This window comes from Pholcus phalangioides, unplaced genomic scaffold, assembly GCF_987345545.1.
Source record: "Pholcus phalangioides strain wild (caught in Gottingen) unplaced genomic scaffold, Ppha-v1.0 ptg000014l_1, whole genome shotgun sequence".
Taxonomy (NCBI): Eukaryota; Metazoa; Arthropoda; class Arachnida; order Araneae; family Pholcidae; genus Pholcus; species Pholcus phalangioides.
Window position 1 is genome coordinate 19823133 of NW_028301607.1, and position 22013 is coordinate 19845145.

At 34.4% G+C, this 22013-nt stretch overlaps 1 protein-coding gene across 8 annotated transcripts in view; it reads right to left on the minus strand.

The window, feature by feature from the left end:
- LOC149078238 (DNA-binding protein P3A2-like) overlaps positions 1–22013 on the minus strand; it is a 247483-nt gene that overhangs the window by 19470 nt on the left and 206000 nt on the right. For 7 of the 8 annotated variants that reach the window (XM_089241841.1, XM_089241842.1, XM_089241846.1 and 4 more), the window contains one exon: positions 4277–4454. In XM_089241841.1, the coding sequence (XP_089097967.1) occupies positions 4277–4454 (178 nt within the window). Of the gene's footprint in view, positions 1–4276; positions 4455–15911; positions 16423–22013 lie in introns of those variants that run through there. The other variant, XM_089241848.1, reaches the window with a different exon arrangement.

A 22013-nucleotide genomic window follows, 5' to 3' on the forward strand; every position in this document is an offset into this window, starting at 1 on the left:
CTTATTTTATTCATATTATTTCACCTAATTGTTATCAAAACATAGAGACATTTAATACTTTCACAGGTATCAAAAAATTACATTAATAAAGAAAGTAGCTACCTTCTTTGACATGAAAAGCTGGAAAAAAAAAATTTATCGAATACATACTGATGTATTTTTATTTGTGTACATTGTTTTGTCCGGTTAACTATGAGCCTTAGTTTTTATCAAGGAGAAGGAAGGATTCTAGGAGCATTTAAAAATATTAATTCTTCATATGCTTTCAATATTCTGCTCTATTTTCATCTGCAGAGTTTTCATTTATTTGTACAATTGCATTTGATACTGTTAACATGAATTTTTTTAGCTGGTAATGTGCATCTTTTAATAAGTGAGTTGCTTATTGAAAAAATAATTTTTATTAAAATAATTTTTAATTTTCATTACATTTTTAACTACCTTCAATTTTTAATTAATTTTAAATTAATTAAATCATTTTAATTTTTAAAAAATATTAATTTCTATATTTTAAGCATGATAGGCATCTGCGGACACTAGGTTCAGCCTCAAAGATCGAAACCTTTTTTGTAAATATCGCCCCCCCCAACACATACAAATACAACGCCACAACAGGCAAAATGCCCAACGAGGTGGCTGAGAAAAAGATGCCTATAAAAATATGGATGTCATATATTTCAAAAATACAGCAACCCAATTAAAAATGCAATTAACAAAAATTATAAACAATATATACACATGATAAAATATTATACAATGCCCATAAAGAATACTTATGGTTGTCTGATTCTAAGTATGGATAGCTTCTCGATTTACCCCAACATGTTTATCGTATTTCTTTTTAAACGTGTCAATTGTGTTACAATTTACTACCTCCGGGGGTAAGCTATTCCATTTATTAACAACCCTATTAGAGAAAAATTCCCTGCGACACCATAACCTTGCATTGTCCCTCACCAATCGATACTGGTGTCCCCTTGTAAAAGCAATCGATTGGAGGTGTACTAAAAGTTCATGGTCCATCCTATTGAAAATTTTGAACACTTCGATCATATCTCCTCGACACCTGCGTTCATCCAATGTAAACATATTCAAAAAATGAAGTCTCTCTTCATAACTCAAGCCCTGTGTGCCAATAAGGACACGCGTAGCTCTTCTCTGCACCCCTTCAACCAAGTCTATGTCCCTCTGTAGGTATGATCTCCAAAACCTTGCAGCATACTCCAGTCCAGGACGAACTAAGCCTCGAAAAAGTAGAAGAATGACTATAGGAGAACGCAAAGATACTTTTTGAAAATGAGACCAAGCATTGTATTAGCTTTTTGACCACCGCTGAACAATGTTCAGAAAACCTAAGACGCTCGTCAATCAGAATTACCAAATCGGTGACCCTAGTTGCATCCAGGATAGTGACATCATTCAACTCGTAAGAGAACCGTGGGTTGTTCGAACCAAAATGAGTGACCATGCACTTATCAATGCTAAACGTCATGCTCCATTCATTTGCCCATGCTGCAATCCTGTTTAGACTGGTCTGGAGCGACTCCCTATCGCTTTGATTCCCGATCACCCCCATTAGCTTCACATCATCTGCGAATTTGCTAGTAATCCCATCGATACCATGATCGAGTTTATCGATAAAAAGTATAGGGCCAAGGACACATCCTTGAGGAAGTCCACTTGTGACGTCTGCTCAACCAGAGAATTCCCCGTTCACCAAAACTCGTTGCGACCTATCTCTTAACCTAATCACTCGGGATTCGTGCCAGGACAAGATTAAAAACAAAAGAAGCCTGCACACGGATTGATTTTCATTTAAATGCCTTTTTTTTTTTAAATTTATATTTCAATGGTTCAAAAATTTCAACTTTCAGAATTAAAAGTATGATGAGTAGGAATTTCAGCTGCTGAAAAGAAAGGTATGCCGTGACTGTTTGAGAACACAAAATTCGAACAGTAACAGAGCATGATCACGATTAGGTATTGAGAATTTTAGTAAGAAAGAAGAGAGTGAGATTTGCAATAGTAGTATTAAAATGATTGAAAGAAATCGAAATTGAGGTACCGAGTTCGCAATAAATTTTGTTTTCATCTTGCTTAAGCTGTGGCCACTTCTGCAGGAGAGATAACAGATATCAAGCAAATAAGAGTTGAATCACTGTAAACTATTCAAGAAAATATGCTCATAAACTACAAATTAACTAACAACTTCATTTTTCACTCAAATCCTTTTATATACATTGGTTTTTTTTTTTAAGCCACAAAATGTATTTTTAAAAAAACTCATCCAGTTTTTTCTTCTAAACATCATGACAGCTTCACATGATCTGCATTTGTGAACGAGTCAAAAATTTTTATTAAAAATTAAATATCGGGGAAAAGTTTATGGACATGACTAAACTGGGGGGGGGGGGGAGAGGGAGAAGCCTTCCCGCACCATTCAGTGGCGACACCCCTTTTCTCTTCACGTCATATTTTGTTTAGTTTATCTTGTCCCACTTCGTCACAGTGATATTAAAAATGGCATGTGAAAGTACCAGCTTTCTGAGGAATTTCACAATCATAAAGCAACAAAAAAAACCAATGAGATTTATCAAGCACACTTCCAAAATGGATCAACTTTCCCCATCAGGGACCCTAACCTGGAGCCATATTAACTCCTTACTGCCTTCCGTGAAGGTCACTAAAAATTTTCACTTGTATTAATTTCACAACAAATAAATTCCAGGGCCACCTGAGACTGGATTTATCTTGGGCTTCTGTTGTTGCAAATTTTACATTGTTATATGACAAAAAAAAAACCAGATTCATCCAGCCCCCCCCCCCCCGGAAATGATTGGATTGTTAACCACACACACACACACACACACACACACAACCAGACATGCCAACCTACGAAGAAAAATAAATCCTACTCTATTCATAAAAAGCATAAGGCGTCATTCAACTATTACGTCAGCATCGATGGAGGTTTCCGATTTACTGACTTTTGATGACAAGGGGGAGCGGGATCGGATGATGCTTATGTTATCAACCACCCTTGAAATATTCTTAATGGAATCTTACTCGGTGCACCAAAAACAAGAAAAATCTTTTGCTAGTTTGTTGGCACCTGAACTAACATTCTCCCTAATGATAAATCCCTTACAGAGCCACTTCAGCGATCTCTAAATGTTTCACGGATCCTTCAAGTGCACAGTAAATGTGTCCAGGCCGCTTAAGTGCTCTGGAAATGTATCTGGGCTGCTTAAGTGCTTTGCAAATGTGTCCAGGCAACTTAAGTGGTCTGGAACTGGGCAATGCATCACTCAAGTGATCCGTAATTATGCCACGAATCACTTAAATTATCTGTGAATGTTCTGCGGGTAACTTAAGTGATGTAGAACTGCACTGGGGGCCACTTAAGTGCTCTAAAATTGTGTCAAATGTTACTCATGGGATCTCTAAATGTGCAGTTGGTACAGCGTCTTCTGCACCATTTCTGGAATTGTCTGAGAGCTGAGTATCTTACCGAGCTACCACAGAGAAACAAGTGGTTGAAACCCAAGGAAAATCTCACTCAGGGCGATCTCAATCTAGTAAAAGATTGTCTACCACCCTTGCAGTGGAAACTTGGTCGAGTAACCGAGTTGTTTCCAGGATCCGACGGGATCGTGAGAGTTGTCTCTATCAAGTCCAAGGATTGAACATTCAAGAGAAATGTGCAAAAACTTTGTTGTCTACCAGCTGACAACTAGTATGACTGCTTGATCTTATACACTATTATATAAGTTTTTATTATTGTTGTATTTAGAATTTTCATCGTTATTTTCAGCCAAGTGTTATGTACCTCACATACATGCACTGCATTTTATGTATATCATTTATCACACATTTTTTGGATTCCATGTACAACAGCATATGTTTCTGCGCAACTGTAAAATTTGCACATATTTTATATAATTTGCACATGTAGCTGTCACCATATAGACTGAGTGAAGAGATATCTAAGTTTCAGGAAAAGAAAATTCATCTCTGCCCTCACAGGGACTTGAACCCTGGCAGAGATGAATTTTCCTTTCCTGTAACATAGATATTTTCTCACGCCAGTTTTTCCGTATCTGTCATATTAACAGGGGGGGGGGGAGTCTTTTGTCATATAAGTAAAATGTCTGGAACTGAACTGCAAGGCCAGGCTAAGCACCAAATCCCTATCATGGGCTACAACTAGGCTAATACATACCGACACACAAACTTACAGAAAAACAATTTTATACACATAAAATGATTAAATTACCACTCTGTGTCCCATCTTCTCCTGTGAGAATAATTTGACCATCAGAATTGAGTGTTGCTTCTGCCAATGTAGCTACAGTCTGAGCACCTGCTTCACCATTTAGATCTATACTGACAGGAGCAACCTGCTGGCTTGTAGGTCCAGTAGTAATTTCACTATCATTCTGTGATCCTAGAACCTGAAATGTAATTGTATGACTTAAAAGTGTGGAAAATATATGACTTCAAGGTTTTTTAAAGAAAAAAATAGCTTTTTTGTGGAGCTATTTTCTCTCTCAAATTTCTTGTAATTTATTATGGTTTTAAGAACATTGATTTAACTCTTTATTTGAACATGTTTCTCCCAAACACAATACAAGTTTCTTTTTTTTCTCAATTGAAGACATTTTATAATTTGAGCTCATTTCAGCGTATATAAGCTACTTCTAATTAATTCTAATCAAAATGCAGTTTTCATTGCAATATGCATTCAAGTATTGCCTTTTGGTAGCACATTAAGCCTTTTTAAGTGGTTTTATAAGCTTCAATGATTCACATAACTGGCACAGTGGCAACAACCAAACCTGTATAATGCCACATATAATATGACCCTCTATGGCTCCTGATAAACGCTTTATAATTTGTCATATTTCTCCATGTTTGTGTGGGAGATACAATTGGGGAAGGGAGAAAGCACTAAGAACAAACACAATTTTTAAAAAAAAACCAGAACAATTAGAAAAATAACTACAGTATACAGTAATTAATTGTACAGTATACGCTATATAGTAATTTCACACAACTAAATAATGGTATCCAAAATAACACCATTTTCTAGATTAATCATAACTTCTGTATTCAAGCTATTCTAATTTTTTTCCCCCGACATTGCCTGTAGAAAGATCAAGCATTAATATTGTACTTTTTTTTATATTTATGTAGTTCAAATATGGATTTAAAAAAATTAAACTTTGGACAATAGTTGTGTTACGAAGTCCCAACTATAGTCCATCATATATTTTGTATTAAGATCGCTTACAAACCATACTTGAGAGAATCTACTTCAACTATATCGTACATCGATCTTTATCTTCTTTGCTAGAAGATGATGAAGGGGGTTCAATAGGGTGGTCATATTAATTTGGTCAGTATTTTTGTATTGTAATGTAGAAATTCATTGAGAAGGGGAAGGGGTTCACAGATTATATGGAGCAATCATCACTGAGTCGAAATCCTGAAGTAACAATATTGATTAAATTTCATATTTATATTTTATGATGTAAATACCCACTAGGACGGGATTTCTGAAAATTCAAAACCCAAGGACGGTCATGAAGGGTTCAAATGTTACATGGGGGAATCATCAATGATTAATTTTACGATTACCAAATCCATGTGAGCGATGCTATTGGTAACAGCTTGTGGTCCATAAAAATGGTTGAACCATAGTTGTGAGCAAAGTATAAATTTTCTATTATTTTTCCTATAATTATTTTTATATGCACACAACAGTAAAAATTTCATTAAACATATCTATATACTAAATTACCTGTAATACATCAATAGTGGAGAACAGCTTGTTGTAGTAACTTATAGCCAAGAAAGTTTAGCTGACAAGGTAAGAGAGAGGTGAAAAACATAACCCCAACTAACAGCTGATTCGCTGGAAAGTATTGGAGAAAGGGCGTCCTAACAACGTCTCCATATTACACTATCTATGCTCATTGCTTTAGTAATTAAATTGTTCACTAGATGTTGTAAGCATTTCAATTATCAATGTTTTAGTGAGCACAGGTGTTTAGACCATGGTTGTGTGAAATTACGGTATGCATATTCCTATACTATGCTTCTGGGAGGGGGCGGGCAAAGAATATCAAAGAACATATACTCAATATATGTATATACAGTAGAACGAACAGTAGAATACAACGATCAGTTGGCAACTTTTGTTGTTGTTTATCTTCTCAGATGATGTCTATTTCTTAAATATATGCTTCAACTTATTTAGGCGGTCTGCGACTGTAGCTAACTCGGGTGATATTTAACATGAGACACCTGAGAAACAACAGCACTGAAACTGGAAGCTTCAAGTATGCGATCAGTTATGTAAGCTAAAGATTCAAGTGTATCCTAGTTAATTCACAACATTTGTTGTGCACTGACTGGTGATCTTTTTTACCGTAGCGAAACAAGTTTTGGCTACTTCCCGAACTTCATGCATCCATACAGTGTCATTTGCAGGGGTGGGAACTCTGCGCCAAAATTAGCATCTTGCGGCATCCTGCTCCAATAGGGTATTTTTCTGCGCCAAATAGCGAATTTTCCTTCAGTATGCCCGGAACTTTGGAAAGGACGTCAAGAAGTTTTTGTTCCTGCTTGCCACATAGGCGGAGATAGACTTCGAAGTCTGGGGGGGGGGGCACAATGATGATGATGTCAATTCATAATACATTTATACATTAGATCAATCGACTCCACCTTTGACGCTGGGGGGCAATGCCCCCCCCCGTATCTCCGCCCATGGCGCAAAACGCTTCTTTCTGAAAAGAACGTGTTTTATTCCACTGTACTTCAACTATCGCCGTATTTAAACTATCAGCCCATCTTCGGGCTTTCCATCACGAAACCCCAATAATAACCGTGATCGTGCAACTGAGGATGGTTTTCAATGGTCTTTCTGCACAAATGCGAGTCAGTTTCCGTTTTAAAAAAAAAAGTCACTGGAAGCAGCAGAAATTACTGCAGTCGATCGTCATTGCATCAAATCCCGATGTTTCCTGAAAAAAAATATTCCGGGAGTGAAAAGAGCATGTCCGCCGAATTATGATTGCTAATTTAGAAACTTTGCCGAATAACGAGCGTTAAATCGCCAATGTTGCCGAATAATGAGTGTTAAATCACCAAATAACGAGTAAGATCGCCAAATAACGAGTGTCAGATCGCCAATCTTGCCAAATAATGAGTGCTGAATCGACAAACCATCGTGTTGATTCTTCTGAAATTCTCTCCCATTTTGCAACAATTCCTTTCTGAGTATAAACAAATTGAAAAACTTTATATAGAAAATTTATAATATCTATAAAGACTAGAAAATGTTTAGCCTATTTAAAGGGCTGCTGTTCCAAACAGCAAATAGTGCCCTGAGTAATCAAAAATCATCTTAAATAGACTGGTGCGAAAAATTTTATGACAGCCGCTCTTTCAAATGAGGTGTCAAAAGCCTGAAACGATAAAAAAAAGAAGCTGATGTAAAGATGTTTGATTAAAAAAAATGCAGTAGTTTTATTTGAAAAGGGGTGAGGGTTAACGAAAATATTAATTTCGCTGCTCCAATTTATAAATATCTGCTCCGAATGCTATATTTTGCTGCTCCGAAATGGACTTTGTCAAATGCAGGGTGGGAAGTGACTAACTCAAAAGAAACATTGCCAATTTTGCAATTAAGTCATTTATTTGAACACAATTGATATTTAAGTTACATTAAATAATTATTGTTAAAGTTCTCGTCAACATTAATCATATAGACCAATGATTCCCAACGCGAGCATTAACGCACCCCTGGGGTGTGATAGAATGTTCCAGGGGAGCGGTAGAAGTTACGGGTATAACTACGACCACCTAGATAACCGGCCTCTGCACACGTGATCAGGAATGCTGTGACGTCAGCAAGAGTAGTGCTATCGTTCTTTCATGACTCTACTCAGCGAAGCATGCTTGAACGTGTTTGTTCTTCATCTCTGCTTCGCAGGTGTTTTTATAATTTTATTTTAACTCTGTTTTTTCGAATTTGTATTTGTATATATTTCTGATGCCATTCACGATAGTCGTGCCGAATTATAAATTAAATTGAAGGAATGATCCAAAAGTCGCCATGTTCAGATGCCGAGAAATAGCATGCCATCGAAAGGTTTTTAAAATTACCAGCAATAGTAAGGTAAGAACGTTCTTGTTTATTTAATAAAATTTTCTTGAATTTTTCTGGTTATAAGAGCATTAGTCCACTAGTTTTATGATGATGTTGAAGGCTATTCTTTGTCAAAAGTGCAAAATCGCTGATTTTTTTATGATATAATATATATCAATATGGTATGTAATATATTTTTTTCCGTAACAACAAACTTCGATACAAATAAAAGTTTAATAAAACAACAGAAAAAAAAGTTAAATAATCTAACTCCAATAATTAAAAACTGATCATTGTTCAAAATTGAACAGATGAGGTACAGCATTTGTGTTTAGATTACGTTTCACATATTACTCAATTTTTTGTCTATTTGAAAAAATTTTATTTTATCTGTACATAATTTTAAAGAGTTAACATTAGTTCAATTTCTTACTGGCAATGAACTCAATGAAAATTAGGCATGCATTAATAAAGGAGAATTGTTCACCTTGGGAATTTTTTTTTTCCTTTCTTAATTTTCAATTTTTTTTAAAGAACTTAATCATTATGAAAATTTGTCATATACTTTCAACATTGTGAATATTATGAAACAGTTTTAATTTTTTATGCTTAGATATTTTCAAAAATATTTTGTAGAAAACTTATTGTTTCAAGATGTACCTACAAGTAGGAAATCTGGTGATAGTAGAGAGAGAGAAAAATTTGTAATCATAATTAAAATTATATTATTTTCAAAATAAACTGATTTAACGCCATAAATTTTTATAAGGGCTCTTTTCTCTCATCTTACAGGTATGTAAACCACATTTGAAGCCAGATTCTAAACAAGCTATTTATGAACCCTGAGGAAGCGTTCCTGATTTCATATCTGCTCAGCACCAAACACGGTCATGACTCAACGACATCTATCCTCCATCAATGCATTCAACAAGCTTCCTGATTGGCAAATCTACGGATACAGTAAGGTCTCGAGAAACTGTCTCAATGATGTACCACTGTTGAATCACTTCAACCATCGGTGATGCCTTTCAAAGATCAAGTGTTATACTCTGACAGTTTGCTCGACTTCTGCCAATCTGCCAGAGATAGTTGTGTAGTCACACTATGAAGACTTCCAAGAGCCTTTAGAAGCAGACTTAAGAATTAGGTTCCCTTGTAACTTTGCACGTATAATAACAACAATTATTTCAGGGCAGGAGTATGTTCGTGATTGCTAGGTTGCCAGGGAGTTGCTCTTTCATATCCATCGAGACAGGTCACAAATGATTTTACATATGGTCAATTCAGATGGTTCTTCCATGTGTTTTTGTACACTAGGACTCTTGCGTTTCACACTTCAAAACAAGCCAGAGAGAAAAAAAATATGAAACCGGTAGGAGTATTTGAAATGTGTAAACGACAAGCTTATATAGTATTTAATATAATGAACTTCCTTGATATTTGAGATTATTGGACATTAGTAAATAACAAAGACTGTGGTATATTTCTTCATATAGTAGATTCCCAATCCAAAAATGATCCGTTGCTAGTGACAACGATGTCAATGTTTCTGCTGGTAGTGGTAATTTGGAAGGTATGTAGCATATCCTTAATCACCACTAACATCAATTAACTGCATGTTGCGTAAGAATAGCACATGAAATAACATGCAATTTATTGATATTAAAGGGAAATTTTTCTATCAGAAAGATGTGAAAAACATTTATGGATAGCACTATGAGGTCATGTATATGAGTATATGTTTTATTACTGATGCATTCTGAAATACTTTCTATAAAAAAAATGACTTGTGATGAATTTGAAACAAAAAGGAAAAAATGCCAAGTGAAAGGTAATAGAAAAATGCAAAAACTTTCTAATTATTCGAAGAGGTCACCAACAATAAATAAGGAAAAGCCATGAATTTCCAATGGTTTTTGAAAATTTTCATATTTTGAGTGAGGAACTCTGTTTCAGAGTAAGAAAAATCGTAACACCTCTCGCCCCCCCCCTTTTACTTGAATCATAGCTTTGCCTTTATCATCGTTGGTTTCTTTTTCAATTATGCCTATCAGGCAAATAATTATTACTTGTTCATACTTTCCACAAAGGGGGTTTTTTTTTTTTAATATGGTGCAGGTATAACTCGAAACAGCCTGCTATAACATAAAAATGATAAAAACATAATCGTTAAATGCGAACATGTCTTCATGCAACATTACTGTGATTTGGAAAGGAGACATCAACCTCCAAATTTATTCATTAACTTTTTTTTTGTATCTCAAAATGTGTATTTTGAAATGTTAAATTATAATACAGTGCAACCTTGATAACTCGCCTTTTATTATTTATATGGTTGCCATAATATTCGATTCATTGGGGAAAATATTTCAACTTGACGCATGAGTACCATATTCCACTTAAGTGGACTATGATTTAAACTGCATTACTATAACTCCTACTCAGAAATGGCCCATGCGTTGATCGGTTCACAAAATTTTGCGACATTACTCTCGTGTGAGGAAAATTGTATTTTTCATTGTTTCTGCTATTTGTTGTTTAATATACGTCAAATTCTCTCTACTCCTTTCACTAAAGTTACTTCCCGTTATTTCTCTGTTTGGAACCTGAAAACTCATCCATTTAATATGAAAGCCACAGGTGTGAATAATTTTTGAGTGAGAGAGATGACACAAAAAAGCTAAATTGATGTGTTTTAAATGAGTGGAGAAAATTCATCTGTTTTGGTCCATTGCAATATGCTCATTCACAAATAACATCTTTCAACAATCAAAATGTACGCCCCTTCCACCTAAAATTTGAGATTATTCCCAGTATGAAAACTTTTCGTAGGAAATTGCAGATATGAACATTTGTTTTTATGAATCTGTGAATGGTATCTAGAATTGTGTGTGTGTTCAACAATATACATACATAAAAAAAATTTAATAATTGTTTAAAGGAAAATGATATCAAATTCACTAACTTTACATCTGCTTACGTCAACATAATTATTTTTCGATAGTCTTTGGGTTTCAAGTTATTGGGGTTCCATAGTATGTTACTTGATACATGCCACAGATGATCACAAAAAATATATTTATTTTTAACTGTACTGTTTAATCATAACCACCAACTTACATTAAAATCAAATTTGCTTATTTTTGAAATCAATACATTTGAAATTACTGAAAATAATTGAAATCATTTATCAAATGTGTATTTTTGAATTTATTTCATGTATGGACTTTTTCCTACATGAATGAAAGGATTTTATATTCATGTAAAATAAAGTTGTGTCAACATTTTTCGAAAAATGTAAGTTAACTTTTCCAATTTGAACTTATTATGGTGTCTTTTATTGCTATCAAATAATATTCAGAAGTAAAAAAGATGCAAGGCTTTTTTTTCTCATTTATCTGTTCAAAAATTAGAAGTTTTCAAGGTATTTCTGCAAAGGTTGAATTTTAGGAACACTCGATTTTTTTTTTTTTTTAAATGTCTCATACTTATAAAAATATCTGTACAGAATGATTGTTTTTTTTTTAAATAGAAAAAAAATTAAGGAATTAAGATGACTGTACAACGTGTGTGTGAAGATCAATGAAATCCTTCATTGAAAAAAAAGTGAATAGTGCGGTACATAATTGATGGGAAAGGGCAAACGAATTTTTTTTAAATGAGTCTAATGTGTGTATTGTTGGAAAATATCGATGTCTTTTAAGAAAATTTTCTGACTGGTTACGTGATTCAAATTCTTCAGGGAGAAAAAAACGTAAAAAAATATAGTCGCTGTATCCAATCAGATTGTTAGGCTTAAGGAGGTGGAGGTTTAGCACTACTTCCAGTGACGTCACAACGCTACGCAAAGGCCGGTTATATAAGAGATCGTGGTATAACACAGGATCCTATGGGTTAGATTGCGTTGGGACAAAAAAGGTTTGGAAACTATGATCAGACGTGCTAACTTTTGGAATTCAGGAAACTGGAGATTCTTTTACAGGGGGTTAATCGACCAAAAAAAAAAAAAAAAAAAATTTTTGAAAACATTTTTTTAAAATAAATCATGAAAAAGTTCCATTGCCCCCTTCCCCGAGCAGAATATAATTCCATACACAAGGATGACGTCACTCTCCGCTATCATACGTTTTAACAGCTGGATTTTGCAAAGATATATTTTGGAAAGAGAGAAAATTCAACTGCCCTGCGGGGAATCGAACCCACGTCCTTTCACTTTCCGGGTGAACGCACTAGACTACAGAGGCACCGAATCTCTCAATCTTTCATTGGAGCTCGTGTACACTGAAAGGGGCCGTACATGGACGGCCGGACCAGACTCAGGCCAAGCTCACAACTGCTGATGCTGCCACCAGATGGCAACTTACATAAGGATGACGTCACTCTCCACTATCATACAAAGGTTTTAACAACTGGATGTTGCGAAGATATATTTTGGAAAGAGAGAAAATTCATCTGCCCCTGCAGGGAATCGAACCCAAGTCCTTTCACTTTCCGGGTGAACGCCCTAGACTACAGAGGCACAGAATCTCAGGAGGGTTCGATTCCCCGCAGGGGCAGTTGCCTAAATCCGGAGAGTTGGCATGCCTGCTATGATATAGACCAGCAGTTCTCAACCTTTTTTGACTCGCAGAGCCCTTTTATGTAAAAAAATTCTATGGTGGATCTTGTAGGCCAATTTTTTAATTATTCATCAAAGTTACTGGTTTATTTTTACTATTTAAAAATATTTATAATTTTTTTTAAATTTTACTGTTTTTTTTATTTTTCTCGTGTGGCCACGGAGCCCCTGGTGAGTGCATGAAGACTCACCAGGGGCTCACCATGAGGACCCCAAGGGCTCCGCGGGGCACCGATTGAGAACCGCTGATATAGACCATGATCTCAACATAACAAAAGATCAATCTCAGCTAATTACGTTGATCACTTTCCCTATTACTTGAAGAAATCGTCTCAATTTACCTGCAGAGTCAGACCATGATCACAAAAAATAATCCTTTTCGATTGGCGAGAGTGCAGAATCACTGTTGAAGATCAACACATAATTCACACAACACTGGAACGTTTGCAGACGGAAATACGGCACACTCAAAAGATCTCACTAAATCATGATGAAGACGGTGATGGCCATCATTACTTGAACATAGTTCCAACAGGAACGCGGGAAGGTACTTCATTGCCAAAGAGAAGCAAGCCACATCACAATAGGATGTATAATACTGATCTGATGTCAACTACAATAGCACCACTTAAGACAGAAAGCATTGATGTACTCTAAGTGAGAACTCAATAAAGCAGGGGTGGCCAACCTTTTTCCAAGCTGTGCCACAATCATGATTATTTACAACGCTTATGTTACTCTCCTCTGAGAATTCTCAGCAAAAATCAGATGTTAAGAAACTACAAATTGAAATCTGTGAACTTCAGCAATACTGCCGTCGATGCAACATATCTATATGAAGTCCAGGGTCTTCCTGAGACAGAAAATGAAGATATCAGTACTCTGAAAGAGAACTTGGTGAATTTAATTGAACCTGAACTGAGATGTAAAGTATTACTGTGACACACAGAGTGCCTACTGATAAAAAGGACAAAATCAAGCCCATTATCATTCAATTTGACAAAAAATTCAATCGAGACTGTTTTCTGAGAACAGCAAGTTTAAGAAATTGCTTGCGTCATTAGTAGACAGCAGACTTGAACCTACATCGATATATTTCAATGAACACTTGTGCCCGTATATGAAAAATGTGTTTTACCACTCTAGAATGCATAAAGAAGAGACTGGATTTAAACATGGTTGGATCCGTGACGGTAAGATTTATATGTGTAAATTAGATGATTCCAGGTTGTTCAGAATCACCCATGTGGATGATTTAACACATGTTAACTGATTTTTAATATGAATCAGAATTTCAAATTGAACACCCTGGAAGATCTACAAAAAATTTTCACCGTCAACAGTGATAGTTCCAATAATTGTATATCACAGTATAATTCTGATTTCAATATAATACATTTAAATATAAGAAGCGTAAGAGCTAACTTTGATAATTTCGTAACTTACATAGATAGCTGCTTCTACAATAAATATATGTTATAGTCCTTTCAGAGGTTTAGATATTCAATGAGGAAATTGAACTTTATAATATACCAGGTTTTAATCTATTTTCATGTTGCAGAATCTATAATAAGTCAGGTGGTATATTGGTGTATACTAATGTCCTTGGTTTACAACCAATTAACATCCGTCACAATGCAAACAGCGGAAGTAATTGGTGTCCATCAGCCTTCACTAAAATTAGCTCTCTTTTGTTTGTATAGATCTCATTCATTCACCATCTCAAAATTTGTTGAAGAACTGGATTCAACGTTAAATACTATTAAAACGAAAATTATTATATTAATTGGTGACATCAATATACTGTAGATATACTAAATCCTGCTTCAAATGATGAATCAAATTACATGGATATATTGTCAGGATATGGATTTTTACCATTCATCAATGATATAACGAGACACACATCTGGTACTTGTATCGATCACATATATTTACGTAATTCATCTAATATTATTAGATATTAATCGTCCATAATCGAAACTGATATTACCAATCACTACCCAATTGTTTGCAAGTTACAATTTGATTCTCATAACTTAAATAAATTTAATACAGTCATGCAAGCAATGAAAAGGAAAGTTATTAACTACACTATGACATTATATATTTAAAACTGATAATTCGCATAGTGAACTTGTTTTCTATCACTTTTTTTCTACTTTACACATTATTGTTCAGAATCACTTCAGATATGTAAGTAATGCTTCTTTAAGAAATTAGGGGAAACCGTGGGTTACCAACGAAATTCGTTGTTTAATAAAAAATAAACAAAAACTGTATCTGAAGACTACAAAATACCCTTATGACATTGCAGTTGAGTCAGCTTACAGAAATTTAACATCACCAACTAAATCAAAAATTAGAATTGTCAGGAAAAACTACTACTCAACCGATTTACTAAGTGTCAGAGTAATGCTGAACACTGGAAATTTGTTAATAACATACTGGGTGCAAAACAAAAAACAAATATTCTCCCTGATAATCTTGTACCTCAAAACCTGGTTAATCAATTCAATTTACATTTTACAATTTAAATAGAGGAATTTCGGATGATGCTCATGAACAATATTTATTCAAAACATCAATAACTCCATTTTTCTCTTTCCTTCAGATATTGCTGAAGTAAAAAAAATCATAAATAATTTAAGAACTTCAGTTACATTTTCTGATTCAATTAATGCAAAAGTTTGGAAACATATTCCGGATAATGTTCTACATATATTTTCCAGGCTTACCAATGATATTTTATACAAAAATTGCCACGTTTTTAAGACAAATAAATTCATTTTTGTGGTAATTACCAATGATAGTTTGGAAAATGGAATTTTTTCTCGATTCATTAAAACATGCCGTCATAACCCCAATCTACAAAGCAGGCGACAAAAATGACTTTAATAATTATAGATCTGTTTCAGTTCTTTGTACAGCATCAAAAATTATGGAAACAATTATGAGACAGACTTTTTTTTATATTTAAATGTGCATAATTTCTTTTCAAACAACCAACATGGGTTTCTTCCAAATAGAAATACAGAAACTACACTTCTTGAATTTAGTAACTATATTGTTGATAATATAGACAAATCAAAGAAAACAATAGATATCTTTCTGGATATACAAAAATGTTTCAACAGCATTGACCATAACATTTTACTTGATAACTGTATGGAATTACAGGTAATGCACATAGCCTATTTAAATCATACTTTAAGAACAGGATCCAAATAGTTAAATGTGGCAAATATATAAGTACTCCAATGTCTATGAAGAAAGGAATTCCTCAAGGATCTACTTTAGGGCCACTTCTTTTTACTATATTTATCAATGATTTCTATAACCTTGATTTATTTGCTAAAATTATGACATTCGCTGATGATACTGCATTACTTTATTCAGCAATAGATCATCAATCTTTAACGAACACCATAAATCCTGACTTAAAGTTTGCAATTGGTTTTCTGCAAATAATCTTGAAATTAATATATCGAAAACAAAATTTATGAGCTTTTCTTTGCATAACAATACAGAAATTACATAAAATATTATTTTTCATAGCCAAAACTGCCCATATAATTTTTTGTGCACATGCTCATCTTTAGAACAAGTATCTTCATTAAAGTATCTTGGTGTACACATAGATAACCTAAAATGGAAAACACATGCAATCAAAACTTCGATACACCCTATCGAAATTCTATTATCTTAAGCAATATGTAAACCAACCTTTTCTACTGTCATGTTATTATGCCGTTATTCATTCACATACATTATATGGCCTGACAGTTAGGGGAAGCGATTACATAAGCACTTTACGCCCCATTATTCAAATGCAAAAAAAAAATAATTAGAGCACTTACTAACGATTATTCTACTCCTTCACACAAACTTTTACAAAACCTAAATATACTACCCCTTTGTTATCTATATTTTCACATATCTATAATTTTTCTATATAAAAATCAACTCTATTTACCTTTCAATACTTCAAGAACATTGAGTAGATTTAGCAATACATTATCTATACCACTTATTCATAAAACAGTAAAGAGAATTCACTTTACGTTTCTTGTTCCAAAATTTTACAACAATTTGACATTCTTGACTGCAGTTCAATATTTGTATTAAAAAACGTCTCAAACAATATTTGCTTTCTATAAATGATATTGAAAGCTATTTTTAATATGCAATATATTTTTTCCCTATTGAGCTGACGCAAAAAAGGAAAACACTACTCCATCACTCAAAAATTTCTGAATCACACCTTCCGCTGTTGCCATTATTTATTTTAATACTAATACCAATTATTTGCTTCATTTATAATTTATTTTATTTATATTAATAAAACAAATCACTAATCTTAATTTAAATCAATGTAATATTTTGTGTCTGCGTATATATGTCATATTCATTAGATGATTTCTCTGTCTTGCGTTTTTCATCGTTTTATTTTTTTTAAATTATTAGTTTATTATTAATATTTACTATTCGTGTTTGAAAATTAACTTAATAATAATCGTGTCCACTAGTATGAATCGACAACGATCCCTTGGATGGATTTTCTTTGTTTTGTCAATGTAAGTTTTATGATGTGATGAATAGAATTGAAACTCTACAAATTTTAACACTGAGACTATAAGTCCTGTTTTTATGGGACATGAGTATTCTCAATGTTCCTGCAAAATATTGTTTGACTGTCTTTTAATTTTCCTAAAAGTTCCAGTGCGCCACTCTTTTGATTTCTAAGAAACACATTGAATAGAAAGTCATTACCATAGCATGCCACAGGTTGGCCACCCCTGAATTATAGTCTACCCAGACCCCCAGAATAGTATAAAACTCTTCACCTAAAAATATTAAATGAACATGGTCAGTGGACTCGAACATCATCAGATGTTAGTGCATTATGATGTAGAGCTCACTGCTATATACGCTCAAAGCTGCTGACAAGTGAAAGCAGGATGTAGAAATGAAAAACTGCCATGATGTAGCATCTGCTCGAACTATTTAGAGTAATGGATAACATCTTTATCTTTGGACCAATCAGCATACTGTTGACTTTTGGCGCACAAAGAAAGTGATGACGTGTCCATGTGCAAATCCATTTGGGTGATGTGGCTTGGAATATAATTTTAGAACACTATTATTTTTCCAGGTGACAACAGACTCAACAAGCGGGAGTAAGTTGATTAGGCTTCCTCATATTGTTTACATGGTTATGAAAATTTGAGATCATGGATTATTATGACCACCAAATGGAAGCCATAGGGTACCTCTGCCTGTGAGACAAGGTACTAATCATTCAGAAGAAATATAAATAGAGAGCGAAATCCTATTCACGCACTCTTCCGAACCGGTGCTCATAGTGTACCACTTGACTTATATCAGCAAAGCTGCCATATTTGGCAGTTATCTTACACACTTCGTAACCTGGCGAGTTTGTAATCACACACTTTGTCACACATTTTGCCCACAGAGCTTTTTACCGTGGTATGCTGAGTATCTTCAGGAAATGGATGAAAACTACGAAAGATGATTAATTCTAGAATTAATGGAACAATATTTTGGATTTAGTGAAAGATTTCTAGAAGAAATTGATGAAAATTCAGAATGTCTGAAAGAAATAATTTTTTGTTTTTTAAAATAATTTTTCAGAAGTTAAAATCTATATTTTTCCCTTTTTTTGCTACATATGAGATTTTCCCCAATCACAATGTTAAATTACTTTAAGTGGATATTGTTAGTTTGTATTGGTTAAAAAGTTGAACAGAAAGTTAAATTAAAACCTTCACACAAATTGTTACATTAAGTAAACTTTGAATACTTATGAAACATTAAACCTCAGGAGTGATATAATAAAGCAAATACACAGTGAAGAACTCTTTATTAGGTATTGTGTGCGTGTGGCACCACCTTTTATTTCACAAATAATCATACCTTCAAAAGTCAAACATCAAATTGTTTATTCAATAGTTTTGATGATATATGATGCAAATATTGAAATTGATGTATAAACACGATGTAAATAAGATGCAAATAACCATAATGTATAAACATTATGCTGGGAATAGATATGATGTATGAACACAATGCTGCGAATAAATAAATGCTTGAAATATGGATTCATGTTCCACATTATGGTTCCATATTTTTTGATTGTAAAATTAGCTGGTTCCATCAGCTGTGGAGGAATTACTTGAGAACTATAAAGCTCTTGGTTGCAATATGTCACTAAAGATACATTTTCAGATGTGCCAACTTTTGAAATCCAGAAATCCGGAGGGGGGGGGGAACCAAAGTGACAGAACAATGGATTTGGCCATCATCTTCCCTTTTTTCGGTCATTTTCTCACATTTTGGGGAGGGGGGGGACTAGACCCTTAAGTTCCCCCTCGCTACGCCCTTACTCCCACCCCTGACACTCATATACTCGATCAAAAAAAAGTTCATAACTTTTTTTTTTAATCAATTAAGAAAAAGTTACATCCCCCCCCCACCCCAAGGCAGGTTCTGCATTGCCCCTGAGCAGAATATAATTCCATGTCAGTCTTTCCATGCAGAATAGAGAAATCACATCTACATACTGTTCATAAAGTATAAGTGTTTCCTTTCGTGGATGCTATCAGTGATTGATGATCTTGGGTATATGAACTCTTAAAAGCTTTATATTTAACTTTATATAGCTTAAAGTTTTATTTATTTTTTCTAAAGATGTTTAATCGGAAGAAACAATTAAAAAAATTCAAATTACAAAGCTGCCAACGAAAAAACGTGTTTAGCACACAGCTGTTAATGGAATACAATAACGATTATACAGGAATTTCGGCAACCAAGGTCATGCCACTGATAAATGATTGCCGATAAACGCTACAAAAATGAAGTTGCTGCTTTGCCAGTTGCTTAAATACGGTCACAGACTTTTTTAAGGCTGCTCGATGGAAATGACTATGGCTGTCCTCTATGGGTGTTTTCCCTAACGACGACAGTAATCATTGAAGCCACAACAACGTGAAAGTTGGCGTAAAATCTAATTTTCTGCTAAAATCCAAAGAGCGGGAGAAAGGATGAAACATCCGGAGTCTCCCGCCTAAATCGGGAGAGTTGGCAGGTCTGCACTTTCTTCATTCACATTTGGATTTTTCCCAGAAAACCTAGGTGACGTCAGCGACGAGCATGGTGAACGATTCCACCAAGACATATCCATCATGGAAACATGTTCTCAAGGCAAGTGGAGTTCAAACATGCCTGCCGATTACTGTTGGATATTAAAAAGAGATATTCCTGCTGCAAAATACAGAAGAAAAACATGTAAAAATACCTTTTGAACTGCCATTAATATTAGAATTTAAGTTATTTTAAGTTGTAAGCAAATGCGAAAAATATACGTTTTTCAAAATTTTAATCATGTGTTACTCAAAAACTATGCCAAACAAATTCTGAAAGCAGATTCGGAATCAGTGGGGAAAAGACTATAAGAATGGTTCTATTTGATCAAAGAAACACAAAAAAAGTGAAATTTTGTTAACCCCCCCCCCCCCCCCCCCCAGTGTTATTTTCTTTTACATATAATTCTGAATAAATTTCATTAATTCTTTTTATGAACACATCAGAAATCTTGTTAGATTGTAAAAATTTCCACTTTCAGCTTTAACATTTAAAAACCAAAAATTCAGATGAAATTATGCTAATTAAATGTAAAAAAAAAATTCTTTGAGATATGATTGATAATATAATTATATATATCATTGAGTAATCCTGATTGATATGCATGTTAAAGCGACTTTGATAAGCGACTTTTTAACTCAAAAATTCAACATTTCTCATCTGCAATTCATATTCTCGCACTTACACACAGATGTTACCGTTTGGTTCAGGGGCGTAGCCAGAAATTTCGTTCAGGATCATCGCGATGGCTGTTGACCACTGATGTTTGAGTCTGTTCACTAGCGGTTCTTTTATGAATGCGTAATAGCTACTATATTCTTCCTGAAAGCTGCAGACAAACCTAGGGTAAAGAGAGCCATGGGTGACAAAAGTTTGCCATCCACTGCATACTGCAAAGGCTGTCATTATGTACAAAAATATAAAATAAGGCCATAGCCGTGGGTGAATGAGTAGCGAAGCTAAAATCATTCCCCTCCCTACCCACATCTTGCAGCAGAGCCCTAGGCTAGGCTCTTTGCCAGGCCACCAGTGTAGTAAATTTACAACTTGAAAAAAAAATGAAGGGAATCATGGGCCCTGAAACCTGATCCCAGCCCCACCTTTCTGGGGGGCAATGGCTCCAATAATGACCTATTCATTAGTAAAACTAGTCCCGGGAACATTGGACCTTTTCCCCCCCCAGATGGTGTTGAAATCTGTGACAATAGTCTTTAATGATCAGTTACAGTATATATGGATTGTATAGCGCATATTCAAATGGGAAAAACACTTCAGCTCTGTTTCCTTACAGATGAAATAAGTACGACTTTCCGTGTGCAACATCCTTTTTTTTCGCTCAAGGATGGATATTTACGAAGACTTCCTTGGAAAAATGGTCTGAGTTTTCGAAAACTGATCTTTTCCTCTCATCCTCCCATTGCCCCCTTGTCCCAATCGTGTCTGAAGCTGGTATCGCCCCTGTGAATAGCGCTATATAGTGGGCACTACTGCTCTAGCTGAAGCTCCAGTTTTGCAATTCGAATAGATATTCTTGCTCCCTTCACATCTATATCCCTGAGATTTCCGTTTGCATCTTCTGACATTTTTCTTATGAAATGAGAAATTTACATAAAACCAATTAAACACAATAGTAAAAATTTCTATTAAAAATTAAAGAAAAAAAACTAAAATAAAATAAATATTTTCTCCGTAGTTATTGCCACATTGACTCTGGACGTCTCATCACCTATTTATATCAGGGTTCATACAAAATTTCCTAAATAAAAATTAAGGAGTTTTTAAGCAGTTTTTAAGGAGTCACTGCAAACTTCATAACTTACACAAGTTTTACAGCAAAATAAAAAGGGGGCATATATGCAAATTTATTTTTGAATTGCCAAACAAATTATCTCTCTTCTCAGAAATATAGGCGTAGAAGTGGTTCAGAAATTACAACTTTTGATTTGTTACCCAGCATTATAAGAATTCATAAAATAATCAATCCGCATACATGCTTTCTGTCGTCACCAAAGTGTTCTAAAACCTTCAAGTATTAGTCAAAAATATAAATCGTAACAGCATCACATAAATTAT